The sequence below is a fragment of the Melanostigma gelatinosum genome (genome assembly GCF_949748355.1).
Source record: "Melanostigma gelatinosum genome assembly, chromosome: 6".
Taxonomy (NCBI): Eukaryota; Metazoa; Chordata; class Actinopteri; order Perciformes; family Zoarcidae; genus Melanostigma; species Melanostigma gelatinosum.
Window position 1 is genome coordinate 24,184,104 of NC_136639.1, and position 20,710 is coordinate 24,204,813.

Below are 20,710 nucleotides of genomic sequence, written 5' to 3' on the forward strand. Positions count from 1 at the left end.
TAACAATATCAAACTCTTATGAAGAGGAGTTTGCTGCAGCAGCTTAGAAATCGCTCTTTTTCACTCATCTCCAGCGTGATACTTTTCAGCAAATGCTGTGTGCTTGTGCTTCTTCTGGAAGCATACAGGTAAGTCAGCGTCGTTGGCAGTGAACGCAAATGAATACATCCACGCAGAGTTAAACTCTCTATTTTCCTCCGTGACTTTTCTTTTTTTGGATATATCCATTGATAGTTTACCGAGGGCGGGGTTCTGAAAATCATGATGAGCCACCTGCAGGGAAAAGCACTTGACAGAGGTAGAGGATTTAACTGCCTGTTGGAAAAACTAACATAAGATTCTGTTCATTCTTGCTTATAAATTATATTCTCTATGAACACGTTTCTCTTTTTGGAGAGAGTCATGTCAGATAACTTCTTCGATTAGCGCAATTCCCCTGCTCTTCTTTCTATTTCCTCGTCTCAGCCCCTGTGTCACGTGTGTAAACCTCGCTCGAATCAGGAAACGAGTCAGAATACCCATATTTGATTGGCTGAGGTGCATCACATGATCGTGATTTGCAATGCATTGGTCGGTGTGTTTCCTGCACCAACGAACAAGTGCCGTAACGACTGAATAACAGGCGCCGGTTAAAATTTAAACTCTGTGCCCAATACGTATAATTCCGAATTATCTATCGGTTTTTAGTTCCTGGTTCCAGATCAGTTGGGGACCTCAGGGAGCCGCAACAGAGAGGCTAAAGAGCCGCAGGTTGCCGACCCCTGGCCTATACAAAAAAAAGTGATCGTTTTCACTGAACCGCGTTACTGTATGGCTTCATATTAATGGACTTCCACTGTTACTGTAAAGCTGTTAGAATTGTGGCCTATCTTCTATTTGCAATTAATATGCATTCAAACTAGTTCAATTATTTAAATGAAAATGATTTCCGACTCTGGCTGAGGTAGCTTATCAAGAGTAAAATAATAGCTGCAATCTATACACACCTCTGCATTAAAAACCTGCTGAAATGAAGGTACAGGCACCTTAACACTCATTACTTCAGGGCGCTTGGGAGCAACTGCACTTGGGACTGGAAGTACACTGGCTCTGGTCATTACAGTGAACAGTGTGATGAGAGGGCATGTGAGCCCTTGCTGCTGTAGTTTATCTCCTTGGAGCAGAGGCTGCATTTAGCATACCCTGCCTCATCAATGTATTTAAAATACTGTGACAGCGGGAAGCTATACGGCTCTCCCTTATATTCCACTTTATTCATATTTTACTTTATCTTATATTTTCTGTAAATTGAATTTGTTTCTACTTTGCATTGTTGATTGTTGTTAAATGTTACGCACCTCCCGTCATGTCAAATTCCTTGTATGTTCAACATACAATGGCAATAAACGGTTTCTGATTCACGTCTGTTTAGACCTCCACCTTTATCCAGGCCCAGCTCCACTCACATCGCAGGCCTACGTCAAGCTGCGCTACACAAACAGCCTCCTCTTCCTGAAGCTCTTTGACCACATCAGTATATGGGACTCATGTTTCGTGGTCATAAAAGTTATCACCACGAAATCGCCTCATTCTACTTTGAGTTAAAAAAACAACAACCTGCAACCAGATCCGCCGGTGTTCCGGTTTAACATTTAATGGAACACGGGGGGCTGCATGTTTCATCACGTTACGTTTTTTCCTCCTAAATTGCGATAATGACGAACGTTAACAGTCGACAAAGTTCCGCATGCAGTGGACGTTAACTTAACCCAGCAAGTCTTAACTGTAACGGTACACAACGTAACTTAAACTATAACGGAGGAAAATGAAGAAAGTGTAGACAGCTTAACGCTAATTGGCCAAGACTCGACACATCAAAGAGGTTTTATTGCGAAGATCACCACATCACCTTTTCTCCTCGTCTCACTCCAATCTGAGAAACGCTGGCTGGCCAGTTGACCCCCCCCCGAAAATAAAATCGACAGATCTACACGATTCACGTGGATGACATATTTTGATTTAAAACGGCGAATTTCGACGAAAAGCGACAAGTTTGCAGGTAGGTGTACAACAGTGCACGGGTAGAGAGAGAAACAAAGCAGACAGTACATATCATAGTTTTGATCCTCAGTCTCCTGCTGGACACAGAGCTCCTCCAGGGTGGCATCCATGTCCAGCTGATTTGTCTCCAGCTGCCTCAGGAGGGTCTCTCTCTGCAAGCGTGCGTACACAACCACAACCACACGTGAATATTACGCGGCAAAAACAATAGCAATCTTAGTTTCCTATTAAAGTTAAAGCAGATTTATTAAAATCCTTATAAACCAGTGTACAGGATGGAAAACTAACAAAAAACATTAAATATTTAAGATAGTAATGATGACAAATGAAAAGTGAAATGAAATTTGTTTTACCTGTAGCTGCAGGAAGGGGATGTTGAAAAACCTGTGCAGATATTTCAAACCAAACCCATTCTTCATTGAGGACTCGGCATAGTGGATGTAAGATGCTCCCATTGGTCTGTAAAACACAGGTATTACTTTCATGACAATATCCTACAAATGCAGTATTCTCTTCATTGTATCAAAAACAAGATGTAAACACGTTAAAGCGCATTACTTTTTGGCAGCAGAACAAGCTTTAAAAACAACATCAGACATATTATCACTTTGTTAAGTTGGTGAATGTGTTAGCAAACCCCTCTCTTTACACACACCCAGCATTCATTAGGAGTCATGTGCCCACCTGATAAACGTCCAATAATCGCTCTCCTTTTAGCTCTGGTTTGGTCTCCACCAACTCCAGAAAAGAATATCTGACTCTTTAGCTGCTAAATGCTCCACTATGTTCACCAGCTGGTCTCTAACTGGGTTTGTCTGCTGTTTGAGTACTGTGGCTGCTGCTGTGGGAATGAAGTCGAGGAGAGCTGAGTTTGTGGGCTGTAAAACCAAAACAATTGGATAAACAGCTCTGTAGAGCTGAGGGAAACTATTATTGGCTGACAGTTCTATGTGGGTTTCGTCACTATGAGCAACCTCTTTAAACAATTCACACAGGGATTTAATCCGCTGTTATTACAAAAATATTGATGAATGCAGCTTTAATAGTTGTATTAGGATAAGATCAGCATAGCTCCTGGAGGTCGAGCCGCAGGGATTTTCTGGCCTTTTACAGAGTCTGGCAGGTATCTGGGCAAACATTTTTATTATTCTACTAATCTGAGGGAGGGCATAATACGATTTGAAACCCAAATTATTTAATTAAAATAAAAGACAGTTTACGTTAAATTAATCAAGTGGAAAAGACCTCATCAAGGATCACACAAAATGGGAGCATTTTTTATTATTCATTTTTAGCGAGGGCTGGATAATGATTTTTCTCCATCAAAGGGCTTTCTCCGAGTCATTTACTTCTTCCAAAACACTCCTGTTAAAATTGTCACTTCCACCACCTCTGACTGTGCACACCTTATCACATGGTGTGATGCAGTCTCGTCCTCTGCTGATGCTGCCTACAGGTTAGGGCTGGGCGGTATGACCAAAAATGCATATCACGGTATTTTGTAAGACTCTGCCGCTTTCACGGTGTATCACGGTATTTTTTTTTCCGCGATAAAGCATTAATTAATTAACACCGAGGAGAAACGGCCAGCCAGCGAGCGGTGAACAGCTGTTTGTGTGGCGTGTCTTCAGTTCCGTCACTTCCTGTTTCCTTCATCTACATTCCCCTGGGCCCTAAGCCCCTCCATGGAAAGAAACGGGATTAGACCGTAGGATTCAGTTGTTAGTAGGTGTTGTTTAGGTTTATTTCTTTAGTTATTTATATCAATATCAAAAAAAAAAAAAAAAATATATATATATATATATATATATATAATTTTATTATCAGAACAGTGAAGAAAAGGTTACCCTGAAAAATGCACACTCCGGTACAGTAGGTGGCAGTATGCACCTATGCAAGTAGCGAGCCGCCAATGGAATTTAAAGAAGAATCCCCCAGCTTCCTATCACCGGCTATGTAGCAATGTACATTTATAACAAATACAACACATATTACGGTAATCAGCGTTGCATATGTGTCTAACCTAAATACCTTTTGTTGTTCAGTCTTTGTTCATCCTACATCGCTCTTTTCTGTTTTTTAATGTAACGTTACTGGTGCAACAGAGCCTCTCAGCTGTTAGCAGACTGTTGTCAGCGAGCTTTACCCAGCATGCAGTTCGGTGGAGAAATTTTATAAATGTACAATTATTAGTGCTACAAATTGTTTATCTGTCACAAACTGTTGTGTCGTGGTGTTTTGCCTTGTTAAGGAGCGTTAATTGTGGGTTGTTAAATTGTTGTTAAAAAGTTATGACCATGACTAGGACTCCCTCTCAATACAGCTAAGACAACTAGCTCCGATTGTAGCACCCCCAGCGGCGAACAATATATTTTCCTGCCTGTTGAAGTGCACCGGTATGACGGTATATGAAAATTCATATCGTACGGGAAATTGAAACCGGTTGAACCGGTACACCGCCCAGCCCTACTACAGGATAATCACAAAGGTGTGGGAGAATCGCCGAGTAAGACTCGTAAAGAGGCAACTGTGCAGCCTTTATGATACTTCTTATTTACATCACATCTTTCAAATTCGAAATCTACCTTTACGGTCAAACTCCACCGCTGAATCAAGTCGGAGAATTGACTTTCAAAAACCACGACTTGCATGTCAACCATCGCAGTGAATGTTTTAAGTTCCCATCCCAAACACTGGACCATTTCATCGAGATTTCGTAGATTTCCACTGTTTAAATACACTGTGTCACATGAGGAATACTTATGGAGGACATTACCACCTGTATTAAATCTTGGCTTTTTGGGCAATATATTAGTTATTGTTAATGTACCACATTGCACAATTATTTCTACATTTAAGTAGTAAATGTTGAATGCTAACATGCTGGCTTGTTGAACTCTTTTGTTTGCACACACAAGACTAAACTATTCAGTCAGAAAGGTGTTGGGCTACTATACGCTTCAAAAACCAGCAGATGTCAGTGTTGTGGCCGCGTTTGAAGCCCAGAAGCTTCCCATCTTTGTCGGCACAAACAGAAAAAAAGCCTCAAAGCTTCACGAGGCTTCATCTGCCCATAGCTACCATTTAGCCTGGCGCTGATCTCTACCTGTTCAGTCCAGCGATCAGGTCTCTTATATCGTCGGGGAGGATGACGCGGTGCTCGCCCATGTCCCTGTGGTTGCCCAACACGCACACCGGCACGTGGGTGGGTACTTTGGGCAGCTCCCTCAGGATGTAGTTAAAAGTCCTGCAAGTGACAAAAACATGCATGTGTGGGTGGGCGAAGGAAACTTAAAAGATACTCTGACTGATAGAAATGTATTCGTGAAGTCAGGCCGATATGGAATAAATCAAATGTCAATGTTTTTGACCAAATACCTCAATATTGCTAAGATATCTTTGTGTTGCTCTCACACAATGAGATTTTGATAAAAAATCATCAGTAATCTGGATATTATGACGAAGTGGGTAAATCCAAGTAATCAAACAGCTTTACTGCAACGCAGCCCTTAACCAGGAGAAGACGACACTTATGCCTAATTACAAATGGTGGGCCATCAGGGCCAGCAAAGCTTTCTCTGCTGACCTAAACAGAATCACAAAGTTATAGCTATTTTAGAATTTAATAATTTTTCACAAATGCACTACATGTATTGTAATAATTTTTCCCATTGCACAGCTCCTGTCTTCCTCAGTTGCTCTTTATTTTTTTTAATTTAACCTTTATTTAACCAGGTGAGTCCCATTGAGATTAAAAATATCTTTTTCAAGGAAGACCTGGCTAAGACAGGCAGCGACACAAGAAACACAGTTACAGACAGAAAACACAGAACAAGACAAGTTAAAATAAATTGAAAGTTAAGAGACAGTGACTTAACCGAGTTAATTTAAAAAACATTCACATTTTTGGGAACCTGCCTCTATTTCTTTCATTTTAGATTTAAAAGCAGTGAGTGGTGTCAGTTATTTCAGTTTTAAGTCATTCTGCAACAAATTCCAGGATGAGGGAGCAGAATACACAAAAGCCCTTTTTCCCTTTTCCGTTCTGGCATTTGGGACAGTGAGCATAAGGAAGTCCTGAGAACGCAAAGAGTATTGTCCGACACTTTTCCGCATGATCAAGACACACAGGTAGCTTGGTAGCAGACCAAGGATTGCCTTATAAATAAAGGTGTACCAATGACAGAGCCTACGGGTGGCCAAAGCAGGCCATCCTAGCCGCGAGTATAACTCACAGTGGTGAGTCAGAGCTTTACAATTTGTAATGAACCGCAGTGAAGCATGGTAAGCTTTGTCCACCATACGAAGACAGTTAGCAGAGGCATGCATATAAAGAAGATCACCATAGTCCAACACAGGTAAGAAAGTAGCAGCAACTAATCGCTTCTTTACATTAGTTGAAAAGCACAGCTTATTTAGAAAATAAAAACCCAGTTTTAACCTCAACTTTTTCACCAGGTACTGCACATGTGGCTGAAAAGTGAGGGAGTCATCGATCAAAATACCCAGATATTTATAATTAAACTTAAACACATCATGATAAAACCCTTGTTCATTAAAATGTTTAAGATTCTTCTTATAAAAGATACATGGTTTTAATTTAGGGACCTTAGTGTTCCTGTTTGCAGCAACAACACTAGGTCATTACAGAAAACACCAACCGCTGAGAATTTATGAGGAACATGAGTTAAAATCAAGTCAATTAATGTGGACTTCTCAGAGCACTTAAGATTTGGATGAGTGGGTGAATTTATTTACTGGGTAAGATTGATAGAATCACAAAAAGATTTAAAATCATGAGACACAGGCTTAAGCCAGTCCCAGTTAAGATCTCCAGCTAAAACAATTTCACCATAATTTAGTCTGGATAGAAGGCATATCAGTGACTGTAATGGCTCGTTTGAACTGGATGGAGGCCTATAACACCAAACAACGGTCATACAAAGGCCCTTAGAAATTTCAACATCCACTGCCAGAAATTCCAATACAGCTCTGCTTCCAGCACAGCTTGTTTTAGGTAGAGCTTTTATCCAATCAGATTTCACCCCTATTTCTCTCAGTAAAAAGAGAGGCCCGAGGCCTGCTGGATAGCCTTTGCAGATTAAAGTAAATGGGGACGATATTGTTGATTGTCATGGTGTTCAACCAATCAGATCTTTAGTTTGACACGTTGGGCGTATTCTTTGATGTGCCAGAGCTACCGAGGTAGTCTACAAGTATGTCAGCATTAATGTGCAGCTCAGCATTAACGTGCGGCGTAATTGATCAGTGGGCTAGCATGATTGTTGTGACACTGAAGCAGCTAGAAGAATTTAGTAGTAGTAGTAACAGTTCAAGTTGAAAGATATGTAAGAAGTTATGACATTGACATGACATTTTTAGCATTTTGCTTGGTGTAGATTTTTTTTTTTTAACGTAGCTTTGTTTTTTTAAGACTCAATGGCTGAAGGAAGAGGAGAAATAGATTTCTCAAGAAGGACATTTCCAGAAAGAAATGGTAAGAAATGGTCGGCCAACCCCACATCTAGCAGCCCTAACCCAGCCAGGAAAAGGATATGTGCGAACGGTATTCCTGGCTGACAGTGTCGGAGAAGCGTTGCACATTTTATGGCTAAGAATGCATTTCATTTGCAACTGAGCGTCGTGGTGTTTGGAGCTGTTTGGAGCTACGCTAACCTGAGTTGGCTAACCAAGGCAGCAACACGACACCATAGGACGGCAGGACACTTGCACGCTACGGTGCTTTTGAAAACATTTGGAGAGACCAGAGTGGATCTACAACTCAACGAACACGATTGCAGGAGGACCTCTGGCTGGAACTGAACCGCACCAATGTACTGTACAACCGCGTCATTAAACTCTTCATTAACAAAGAAAGGAGGATATACTTTGTCTTTAAGGGAACAGCAGCATTGGTAAGTGAAGTGCTTTTGTGTTTTTACATCTGCAGTAGCGTTACTACTGTGTTAATTTGTCTATGGTGTCGTTTTTATGATATGGTATTGTTCCCTCTGATGTGAATAATATTTGTATGGCTCGTGCTCTTTAGTGTGTGGTGGAATACGTGTTTTAGCGCTGAAGGTTTGCTGGGTTGATTTGTCATGCGTTGTGGTCATATAAATACATGTGAGTGGTTCTTGTGAGTTTGCTCTTGTCATTGTGTTAATTACATTGATTTTGACTACATGCATTGTCCGTTAATGACGAACAATGTTCCAAATCGGCAGAGAATATTTGGCAAATTTTTCATGGGTGCAACCCACATACATAGCTCTGCTGCTCATCCCACAAATGCATGTTCCTCACAAATGTGATCCATTTAAAAAGGGAAATAAACAGGTTTTCCAACAGTATAAGATTTATTGCCAAGAAGCATTGTTACAACGAAGAAATAATTTACCAAACACAAATTTGACTTTTTGTGCTATGTTTAAATGTTAAATAAAAGACTGTGTGTGTTCATGGTAATGAAAGAACATGCCACCCCCCCCCCCCCCAGTGTGACTGACTGATGTGGTGGTTTTAATACTTTTTGGACATAAATGGACCTCGATGGCACAAAGATATATCAGTATTTCATATACACACAATACTTGGTTGGTGTATACATTCACTGTTGGTTTTGGTGTATTTGTGGTATTTGTTAAAAGAAAAACATACAAAGTATTTCCTGTCCGTGCTCAACTAGAAAAAAAATTCATGTACACCTGAGAGTTGGGCACTAACAGCGATACCAATACTGTTACTACACTGAAAGTAACAGGGCCCCGTTCCTCGTACGTGGCTAACTGAGTTAGCCGGATACTTTTCAGGATAAGATGACGTAGATCAGGCTTTTCGGTTCCATGAAGCAAGTTTGGCAAAATAACCATGGCAACACATCCATAAGCTTGAACCTGCTCCAGCGCAGGCTAAGTGAAGGTAGCTGGATAAGCTGGTCACTCCCACGGAAAAGATGGCAGCTCCTGTCATATACGGTAGTCTAATGCGCTTGCGCATATATCGGGGGTTATACGGGAGTTCCGGAAATGCATGTAAAGTGAGACACACGGTGATCCATTAAAACCAGCGGAGCAAACTAAGAAGCCTCTGTTGCATTAATGTACAGCTCCCTTCCTCAGAGATCCACTGATGAAGGAGCGATATTAGTTTAGATGAGCATTTTATAGGGAGAGAGTTCTTCCACATCGCCAAGATCCGTTATCACATCATGATGACATCCTATACGAGCGCTATCGATTCTGCCGACAAGGAATCATTTATTTTATTAAGACCTTCTGGAGCCATACATTGCGAACACCACACGCCACAGCTGAGCACCGACTGTCTCACAGACTGGATGCAGCCTTGCGCTTTTTTGCGAGTGGCACATTTTTGTACAGTGTCGGCGATGCAGAGAACATGCATGCCGTGCTGTTCGTAAAGTTTATTTGGCCCTTAATAAACTTATGGATGTGTTCATTACATCACCATGGCACATATTGTATTGACTCACCATTCTGAATAATGTGTTTGTACTTAGTTTTTACTCTTGTCCTCTTGGGTTGCAACTACATGGGGGTTAAAGCATTCATAATTATATGACAGTGTTATTAGTACACCAGCATATCATTATTGTAGAAAATGATTAAGGTGGACTCATGATAAGAATAGAGAGAATCACACACTATTTCTTTTCAGTGCTTCAATCGAATGAATTTCCGATTATAAATAATACATACATACATACATACTGATCCGCCCATACACAGATTCACACACACATATTCAAACTCCTAGTTCTATATGGTAATCTACACATACATGTATATACACATATATGGTAGGCTACATGATACATACGTGCATACAGTACAGGTATATCCTCATATTAATTCGTATCAGTTAGATACTCTTTGGGCTTGTTTATATCTACTTATTCTGAAAGAGTTGAGATCATTATTGTCGCTATAAAATCTCATTCGATGATGCATTACATTAAGCCTACTGCCACATTTAAAGAAATATAATCTGATTGATTGGGGTGATGAGGCACTTAAAATTAGCCGATACATTTCCGCAACACTTACACATTTAACTTGTCTGCGATATTTTTGCCGTGCTTCTTGTCTTTGCCGTGATTACGGTCTTGAATTCCTCATATGCGTTCATAATCATCTCCTGCTCGTCAGCGGAGAAAAAAGAGGCTCTTTCTTTGAGTTTATTTGCCATTGTACTATTAGAAAATCATGGTGTCGGTGATCGACGCTTCCCCCTTTTGAAGTAGGACGGGCACGTGCAATTATCCTTATCGTCTGGTTCGAATTAACGAGACAGTTTGAGCGCGGATCAGCTTTGGAGAAACCGAGATAGCCTGACATCAATCATCTCGTTAATTTAGGCTGGCTAATAGGACATTTGATCGACTTAGTTGAACCACGTACGAGGAACGGGGCCCTGGTCAGTACGCCATGGCCACAATAACAACAAACGCCGAAACATCTATTGGTGCATCATGTCCCTCATGGCTAGACATATTAGTATTTGAAAAACAAATATCTCCGTCTATTCCCTCAGACGTAATACCTAAAATAGCCGTGTTGAAATGTCTTTGAAGGTTTTTGCCTTTGAAGCAGAACATAATCTACTAGTGGAAGCTCTTAGCTGAAACCTAATCTGCCCATGCATTAGAGCTCACTGACTAGACAGTGTGAGGACAACAACTCAGACCACGAGGCCTGTCACAATAACTCACATATTTTTTTAATGATATATTGTCCCATCAATTACGATAAGTCATTTTAAGACAATTTTATGCCACTGATATAGTGTTAATATCATAGCAGAGTATTGCAAGTACATCATTTGAAAGAGCAATGAACTTAATTCTTAAAGATATTCAGAAATTGGAATGTGAAAAAATAAGTAAATAAAACAAATTAAATAAAACCACACAACCAAAACAAAAGGTCAAATGGATATTGGGAACGCCTGACATTTATTCTGCATGTTGACTAAAATGTTGGCGACAGTCTTGTATGAACAAACACTCGGCAATATAATAACACAACGGGGATGGAGGTCATGTCCATATATCGAACATAATTAGATATACTATTATTGGGACAGACCCACTTACCACTGCTTGGTGATGTCAAACATCATGATGACTCCATTACAGTTCTTGTAGACATCCAGGAACTCTGCATCCAGGGCCACCTCATCAGACTAAAACACATACATTAAACCAATGCATGAATCACATGATACAGGAAGGAAATCGAATGCTTTTTACCGCACCTCTGACTCTGGCAAACTCCTTCACTGACCCACATACTATAAAGGAGTCTCTTTCCGAAACACATGACAGCCATGTGATAATTAGGGCCCGAGCGCCGACTTAGTCGGAGCGGAAAACCTATTGTTATTCTAATGTTTTTTATATTATTATTATTTTGTGTTTCGTCGCAAAAAGGAGGTGCTTGGGATACTGGTAATTTTTTTTTATTTGGCACGCAAGCCAGAATTTGCAGTCAGATTTTTCACCACACCAAACAGGAAGTCAGCCATTTTGAATTTTATGACGTTTTTTGACCGTTTCAAATCGTCATACTTTGACAAACTCCTCCTCGAGATTTAACCCGATTGACTTCCGATTTTGTCAATATGCTCTTGAGACCCTGCCAGTACCCTCAACGTGCGTGTAGTTGCGAGGGCCCAATCAATGTTGCTTGCAGCTTTAATTACCTCTTGAGGCTCATTCTCCAGTTTTAAATTGTCTCCGCGCCTTTTGCCTTTGCCTGAAAGAACAAGAGATCACAAGTTTAGACAAGCTGAAAAGACAAAAAAACAACACAGCCTACAGCTTAGCTAGTGGCTTTATGTTTATGATTATGGTGACTGAAAGAACACAAAAGCAGCACAGATGCTTTTCTAATGGAAAAGCATCTTGCAGCCGTATTTTAACGCACGGTATCCTTTAAACACACAATGCTGGTATTAATACCTCTTTCACACCAATGACCAGGGTCGGACCGAGGTTATCTGACCCGTGTTCAAACCTTCTTTTGTCAATTCAAACCAAGCCACATTGAAAATGCGCAAAAATGCTTTAAAAACAGATGCGCTCACAGTCTGCTGTACCGGATAAGCGAGAGCAGCGTGTCCAAAACCACTGTTGTAGGGATCGTCGTACTGCTAGCTCCCGCACCGCAAAGTCTTGCCACATATCCATGTTGTTACGATCGCCAGCCTTTCACCTCCAATGTAGCTGAAAACATTCTTGTTTGTTTATGGACTATGGGGCCATGTCACGTTTTTTTGCTCATTCAAATTTATTGTTGTCAGTGTAGACGCTCGGAGGGCTCCCCCAAAAAACAAGAGACGCTGTCTTCCCAAGCGCCTATTTTTCAGGGCGCAAAGGCTGAGATAAAAATAGTTCAACGCTGGAATGCTGCGGGGCGCTCCGCATGTCATGTGGCGAGGAACAACCAATTACAGCTGGAAGATATATTTTTTGTTATCCGTAAACATCAGTTTACGGTGAATGAATGGAGGAGAAATTAATAAATTTAGTGCAGGACTACCCGGGGCTTTACGATCTGTTCCAGGTTCAACAGACTATTGTACTTGCTTCCCGTCGCCAACAAAACTGAAGAAACAGAATCAAGCAGTAAAGCTAAAGAGAAGAATTTGCAGTGCTGCAAATTTACCTTTTACCCGTTTTGATTTTGTTTAGTTTCGTCAGTGAGGCTTTCATCATCATCGTCGTCATCGCAGCATGCAGGTTTTGGTTGCTTAGTAACAGTAGGCGCGACAGTAGCGCAACCCCCCAGGCACTTTAGATAAAAACATGAAAGCGGCACAACTGGCGTTTCTTACACGTTTTTCAACGCAACATGGCAACGGCACCTAAGAAGACCTGCGTCACGACTGTGCGCCCTTCATTTCCAACCAATGACATAATTTGTCCCGCCCCCAGCTGTTAGCGACATTGATAGCGTGCCATTCACATTAAAATCAACCCTGGTTCGATCCAACTCTCAACCTGTGTCGTTAAATCAAAGTCGGTCAACGTGGGTTAACCCTTTCAAACACACAAACAACGCCGGTCCAACCCCAGTTAAGCCCTCGGTGTGAAAGGGGTACACGTCACGGCTCACACGGTGCCACACTCTTAGGGTCAAGCTACACACAGCAGAAAAAAAGTCAGCCAAACTCAGAAAAGTAGCCACGCAGCAAACCGTGGGAATATTGACATTCAGATAAGAGTAAGACGAGACGGGGCCAAACCCACAGCACACAAGCCAGTTCAATCTCTACACACTACAGTGGCGCTCACCTACACCTTCGGGAAGAGGATATTTTTGGCCTGAGATGAGTGCAAGAGAAGTGCAAAAATAAAATAAAAAAAAGACAAAGTCAACACTGAGGACAGAAACCCAAACAAAGCAGAAACTGATGTGTCTGTTTGGTGTCATGAAATACTGCGGCAGGTTGACAGCAGTAGAGAGAGACAAAGGCGTGACTCCTTAGAGCGAGGCGAGCCTCTGTGGAAAGTCTGGTTCTTTAATGGGCACGTATGTAAACACTTACCTTTGTCTACCACGTCCCACACCTCTACCTTGACCACATCATCAGTAGCTGAGAGGAAACAGAAAGGACGTTTGCATTATTCATGCTCTTAGGCCACGGATTTGAATACTTCAAATGTGCAGGCTTTTAAGCGACTCTACTATTGATCCAACAACTGCAAACACTAAAAAAAGGTTTGCTTGGTATGGAGTGCTGAACAGAAATACAGGACACCTACTCTAAAACTGCGTTAGCTGCGGTGCGGCTAAGTCTAAATTTTACCTTGATATGGAGCCACTGAAACAGATCACCGAGGCACAGAACAGCAGATGTCAAATATTAACCAAAATAGAAACACGGCAAAAGCAGTGGTGATCAAATATAGTTCAGCAACGACTTACTTTTGTAATTCCAATGGATACTTGTGGCTTGGATCTCCTGAGTGGGAAGATACTCCTCCACAAACTTCTTGCCCTGCAGTCGATGCCATAAAGTACTCTTTCCGGTGTTTCTATCTCCCCGGATGACTATTTTCACTGGATACGGAAAGAGAGTTCATCAGAAAACAGTTCATCAACTTCACTAAAAAAAATACTAAAAACGAAATGTATTTGACTGCAGAAGCCTGTTCGCCCGATTGGCTGCACCACTTACTATTGTACTGGACCCCCTTGGCGAAGCGTCTCTGCAAACTTTGGTTCATGGACTGCAGGCCAGCCGGAATGTTCTTGTCCCTGAGCTGCCCTGGCTCGGACCCCACCAGCTTCTTGAGCGCTGAAAACATCTTGCCGGTGCGTTTCAGGGTTCTACAGTAACGGTACGGTGGTGGAACTCCCCTGACGGTCCGTCACACAACAATCGAAGGGATCGTGTAACAGCGTGTCCTGGTGGATGAGGAAGTTAAGGACCCATGCTTAGAAGCACATATCAAGCCAAGTGACTCAATATCGTCTCTCAGTTCAGCAGCGGTTCTCTTAGATCTGACTGGATGTTCTTGGTCGCCAGTCAGAGGTGGAAGTAATTACTATGTTATTTTGAGCATCATCTGTGGTAAAAAAAACAACAACAGAGGAATACAAAAGTTATGGTTGGGAATTAACTCCCATTCACTTTCAAGATGTAGGCATGATAAGAAAAAGGCAAATTCGTCAAACACAACAGTTAAAAGGAAACACACTCGTACATATGATATTCTGGTTATTGCAGTCGATAAATATCAAGAAACACAGAGAACCACTGTCTCCCTAAGACGTGGCCCAACACACTTTTTTTAAAAGTGGTTTTCAGGCCCGGCAACCATTTTCAGCAGGCTTATATTTTGAGTAATGCAGAGAGTGCAGATATATGTCAGCTTAATAATGGAAATGTGACGTGCATACGCGTCAGGGCAACAGTCTCATTTTTACACACAGCTTAAAGATGCCGGGACACTTCGCCTCACAAGACAGTTTTTCGTTCAGGTTCATCTGGTTCTTTGTCAGTTCTATCAATTTCAGAATCAGAATCAGATTCAGATTTGCACATTTCGTTTGTGATGTTGTTTGACAACTTCATTTTAAAACAGATTCCTCTGTGCACGCGAAAACACGCGTAAACACACTAATGCACATTGTCTGGTTCTGATTTGACAAGCTATATTTAAATATCACTAATGCAACAAAAATGATATATCAATGGATTTTGGGGTGCACGTTTTGCTTTTTGCTGTACCTTTTTTCTATATATTAAAAACTGGTTTGCCATTGATGGCAACCAAAGGCCAATTTCTCAAAATGACTGACAATGGCAACCCTCACTGTGGAGCCCTGTAAAATGGAAATAACCCCATTAGAACCTGATTTGATGTTGCCCCAGCTTGTGCCTCTCATGAGTCAAAGAGCTAAGCATCCAATTTTTCTGCACAACAATTTGTCTAAATTAATAATGACACTGTGATCACTGGAAAAACCTTCCACTCTTCCAACCATCTGGATGAAACAATATTCCATCTCCATTATTACTGCAGTTATGAAATCTTCACACTAGGCTTCCAGTTAGTTACAGAATATATGTTTAAAGTGCTGCTGCATAGTGTAAATCACTGAGTGGTTTAGGACCAGAATACATGTCTCATCTCAACTGGAACAGCACAGAGTTTGGTCTGAAGCAGCATCTATGTGTTATACTGCATGAAACTGGAACAAACTGCCCAAAGATCTTAGATGCTACCAGTGGCAGCTGGCGAATAGAGGGCAATGGGGCGTGGCCCCACCTTGAGCCACAAAATAAAATAACAATAATAATAAATGATGGTATGTACCCAGTAATATTTGTAAATAAATCATGATATCTGCACAAAATATATGCTTTTCCTGCACGTCCTCTCTGCCTGTTTGCCAAAGTCCTTTGGCCCCAAGCTGCGCGTTCTCGTCAGGAGAAGTCTACAGGCGAGCGCGAGCACTTCTCCTCCAACACCCGTTTGAGAGGAGAACTTTGGCAGAGATTCTGCAGGCCAAAGAGCTGATCCCAGATCAGCCTGACCCCACAATCAGACAGCAGACTAGCAGGAAAGGGAAGCAGTACATGTGAAGCTTCTCTAGTAGCTGTACACCAGACAGGTTTGACTAGCTGGACGCAGACAGGTTTGGCTAGCTGGACGCACTCATGCTAATTATTTATTTAGCTTTTTAAAACAACGGGGACAGATCTAGCATGGACAGTTACGGGAGTGAGGGATGAGGAGGTAAGGAAACATGAGAACACCAGGGCACACATGGAGAACTCTGTCAAGCTACATATTAGGCAAAGTGAACATATTTTCTTGTAGTTGTCCTCAGTCTCATCTGCTTAACTTGGTCATGGAGGCATCAACATGTAATTGAGATGGTAAATTAACAGTGAAAACTCATCATAGCTTAATTTAACATCAGTATTCCTAATTACACTTCATGTTTACTTCTCCTGATCTTTACTTCCAACAAGGTCCATAGGGGCATCTCAATAAATATACAAGTAACATATATATATATATACACACACATATATATATATACACACATATATATATATATATACACACATATATATACATATATATATACACACATATATATATATATACACACATATATATACACACATATATACACACATATATATATATATACACACATATATATATATATACACACATATACACACATATATATACATATATATATATATATATATACACACACATATATATACATATATATATATATATACACACATATACATAGATATATATATATATATATATATACATACATATATATATACACACATATATATATACACATATACATACATATATATACATACACATATATATACACACACACACACACACACACACACACACACACACACACACACACACACACACACACACACACACACACACACACACACACAGACACACATATATATATATATATATATATATACATATTGTCAAGAAGAGTTGAGCCCACAGAGCTGCCTCGAAAACATGCATACACGATCAGGGGAAGGTCAGGATATAAAAAGCATAAAGCATATACTCAGAAATCAATAGTTAAAGTGTAATCGAAAGATAAAGTGTATGATCATTATATAACAAAATGTTTAATCAATATGTAACGAATGTTTAATACATAGAGTGATTTAACAAATGTAAACCTGATAATAATATGTGTATCTGAGTATAGTGCAGTCTGAGTGTAGAAAGTACGGAGAAAGAGGAAGTAAGCAGGGTGTTGGCTTCAAGGGATGGGGAAATAATGATGGTTGAGAAGAAAAGACACAAAGCACAATAATGATGAAGGATGAGATCAATAATCATTTTATAAGCAAATGTGTACTAACCAAACCGATTTAACAAATGTAAAAACTGATTAACAAATGTTCTGTGTGACCGGAGCTGCGATGTAAGAAAAGTGTTTTGTCAGGATGAGTTGGCAAAAAGAGAAAGGGGAAGTGCAACAGATGTTGAACACCCAGACAGGGAAGTTGGGGTGATTTCCTCATGCACACACACACAAAAGTTAGGTCATTTTCGAAGCACAGGCACCAGATCAATGATGTCATGTTAATCACGGGCTGAGGGAGGACGTGTTGAGGAAGAGGGGGGAGAGACGCGAGAGGCAGCCCAAAAGTGTTATAAAAGAAGTAACTTGCAAACAGCAAGACGGGAATTCACGATGGGACGCCGACCGAGCCATCCATGGAGAAACACTGGACCTCGTTCGACAGCCGCGTCCGAGGACTTCGTCTCTGTTCACGGAAAGAAGATCGCCGTTCGTGGACAAGAATTGAAAGATGGAGAATCACCTCTCCCCCCTGCTCGCCTTTACCAACTGGACAACGGAGAAGACGCAGCAGCCTGAGAAAGACTTTGTACTGAGTTTTGTGGACTGTTGGCCGAACTTCGCTGCGAGAGCAGGAGGACCGAGGGTCTGGCCAGACCTTCGCTCCTAACAACTCCAAAAGAACCTTTTCATCGCACCATTGAACATCCAGCTCCAGCCGAGCCGTCTCGGCATCTAAAACTAATGAGTATAATCGAAGAAGAAAATTAAAGTAACGAATCAAGTGTAGTAACATTTTATGTGAGCTGTAGCTTTAACCCTTGCAAACTAACCAAATATAACCTGCAATAAATATCTAATCTGCATTTAAAGTAAATTTCTCAAGTGCATTCATTTGCTCAAGTAGTAAAAAGTTCCTCGTGGTAGTAAAAAGTTAAAGCCATTGTATGTCTAACAACTGAGTTCTGAAAGGTTATCCTAGAGACCGAATCCACTTAACAATCCCTTACGGTTTTAGCAAGAAGTAATCCTAGCCGTTAAAACCTAACCTGGCATTTACCAAGAGCACGGATCCATAAGAGGGAAGCTGCCATAACCGACGCGACCGGTAGGAGCGCCCGGGGTCAGGGTGGCCCCTCGACCGAGTGCACTCAGACCGGAGGAAGCAGGGTAGACGTCGGGAGTAACGGCAGTTAGAAGAGCCAGGCGAGTTCCCTCGCAAGAACACCAGCTCGACAATCTTTTAATAGAGAGCTGAGTCAGTAAGTAGCCCCGTATCGGGCCAGAAGTACGCCAGGATCTAACATGTGGCGCCCATAACGTGGGGCTCGACGGAAAAGGAGTACGTTGAGTCCAAAAGAAGAACCCCGGCAGCCAAGAGAGGCTGTCGTTCGTGTACGAAAAGACCTGAGGTGAGGCGTTGGGTAGAAAGTAAAGCTGCCCAAGCCACGAAGAAGTCCGATGGCGAGACATCCACGCATCGAAGCTGTGTGTGGTATTTACAAGCCAGCACAGGAGAAGCCGCAGGCGACGGGGAGCATCGACCAGACTCGCCCGACCTGTAGAGGGGCCAGAGCCTGATCCCATCCCTTCCTCAACGCGCGACGAGAGGCTTTGGGAGGAAGGCGACTCGAGACAACAAAGACAAAGACAAAGTCCAAGATGCAAGTGCAGCAGAACGGACCAGATGTTCCAGGGACCGGCCGGCAGACGGAGGCGACCCAGCGGGACGAGCCAGCGGCCCAGATGAAGGAATCGCCACCGGACGGCAGAGAGGACCCGATGGCGACGGAGGCAGCCCGCAGACGGCGACGACTCAGCAGGACGTGCCAGCGACATCGACCCAGGACCCGGCAGCAGACGGCAGCGAGGACCAGGAGGAGGACGGCGCTGGAGCATGCAGAGCGGCATCGGGAGGACCGACGCTGGATAAAGACGACAGAGGCAACGTCCAACATCAGGTCATCCTGTACGGAAGAGGATGGACCACCTGGGACGCTGCCATCCAACAACACCTAACCGACCTACATCAAGATGAAAGTAGGGCGTCGGTTAAAGGAGAAGTAGAACAGCAGTGCAAAGAGAAGGGTGAAAAGAGCTAGTCATAACTGATAGTTATTACTGTGCTCAGGCCCTTAACGAAGACCTGTCCATATGGGAGGAAAATGGGTTTGGGAGCGCTAAAAGTAAAAAAGTGGCTCATCAAGACCTATGGAGAAAAATAGCCGAATTACGGCTAAGCATGGAGCTCGAAGTGGTGCACCAGAGGGCCCACACGCGAGAAGAAATTCACTGGCAAGGAAACGAAGAAGTGGATCGTTTCGTCCAGATGACACAAATTGTCTTTGTTGGGATCGAGAAGTGGGAAGAATTGCCCAAAGGAAGGGTAGTCCCAGAAGAGAGCGTGGAGGAGGTGGTGCAGGCAGTGCATGGCGCACTAGGATATGCAGGCACCGTTCCAACGCAAAGGGAACTGGAAAAGCAGCGACTCTGGATTCCTGAAAAAGAAGTCCGCAGAATCCTAAAAAAAACTGTGAGTTGTGTGGTCGATACAACGCAGGAAGGAGAGGACAAAGGGAGGGGAGGACTCACCATTAAAAAAAGAGGAATCCAAGGAGTGGGGCAGCTGAAGCCGGTTCCGCATTAGGAGAAAACCAGGAACTCAAGAATGGCCACCAACATACAAGATTTACCACCCTATGTCAGAGTGGCCAATGTCAAAGGGGTGGTTAACATGAGAAGGAGTACTACGGGGCTCTGGGCAGGAAGAGCCCTGAGGAAGTTGGGTTGTGCAAGAAGTGATTTCTCTCCGGAGAAAAAAGAAGTGTTGCAATGGAGAGAAATTAAGAATGACTGTGTGGTCTGCCTGCTGCCGACCACCCTAGCCGTTGCATGGCAGGGACCCGGAGACCAAAAACCACTCCGGGTCACAGGAAAAAGAAAAGAGTTTAACCGCATGCGCCATAAACCGGTGAAGGTTATGGATGCATGCATATGCGGTACATGCCGTGTGGAGAAGTTAACAAGGTTAACCTTCATCACCTAGTGGTGATCGACAGCTGGGAGCAGGCATCAGGACCGTCTTCACCAGAGGACGACGTGCTCGTCATCACTGCCCTGGCCGACGAAAGCTTCCTGTGAGATTCCTACTAGCTAAGGCGAGGCAGCCTGTGACCTCAAGAAGGGGATGTCAAGAAGAGTTGAGCCCACAGAGCTGCCTCGAAAACATGCATACACGATCAGGGGAAGGTCAGGATATAAAAAGCATAAAGCATATACTCAGAAATCAATAGTTAAAGTGTAATCGA

General features: G+C 42.3%; 1 protein-coding gene across 3 annotated transcripts in view; it reads right to left on the reverse strand.

The window, feature by feature from the left end:
* The window catches only part of rabl6b (RAB, member RAS oncogene family-like 6b), a 34,043-nt gene that overhangs the window by 10,749 nt on the left and 2,584 nt on the right, over window positions 1–20,710 (reverse strand). For 2 of the 3 annotated variants that reach the window (XR_013772069.1, XM_079270329.1), the window contains exons 2-10: window positions 14,248–14,638; window positions 13,995–14,129; window positions 13,615–13,662; window positions 13,361–13,390; window positions 11,767–11,819; window positions 11,159–11,247; window positions 5,147–5,287; window positions 2,394–2,499; window positions 2,089–2,192 (exon numbers count right to left, since the gene is read on the reverse strand). Coding sequence is in view for 2 of the 3 variants with exons in the window: in XM_079270329.1 (XP_079126455.1) it covers window positions 2,089–2,192; window positions 2,394–2,499; window positions 5,147–5,287; window positions 11,159–11,247; window positions 11,767–11,819; window positions 13,361–13,390; window positions 13,615–13,662; window positions 13,995–14,129; window positions 14,248–14,377 (836 nt within the window). In the remaining variant the exon portion in view is untranslated. The remainder of the gene's footprint in view (window positions 1–2,088; window positions 2,193–2,393; window positions 2,500–5,146; window positions 5,288–11,158; window positions 11,248–11,766; window positions 11,820–13,360; window positions 13,391–13,614; window positions 13,663–13,994; window positions 14,130–14,247; window positions 14,639–20,710) is intronic. The other variant, XM_079270330.1, reaches the window with a different exon arrangement.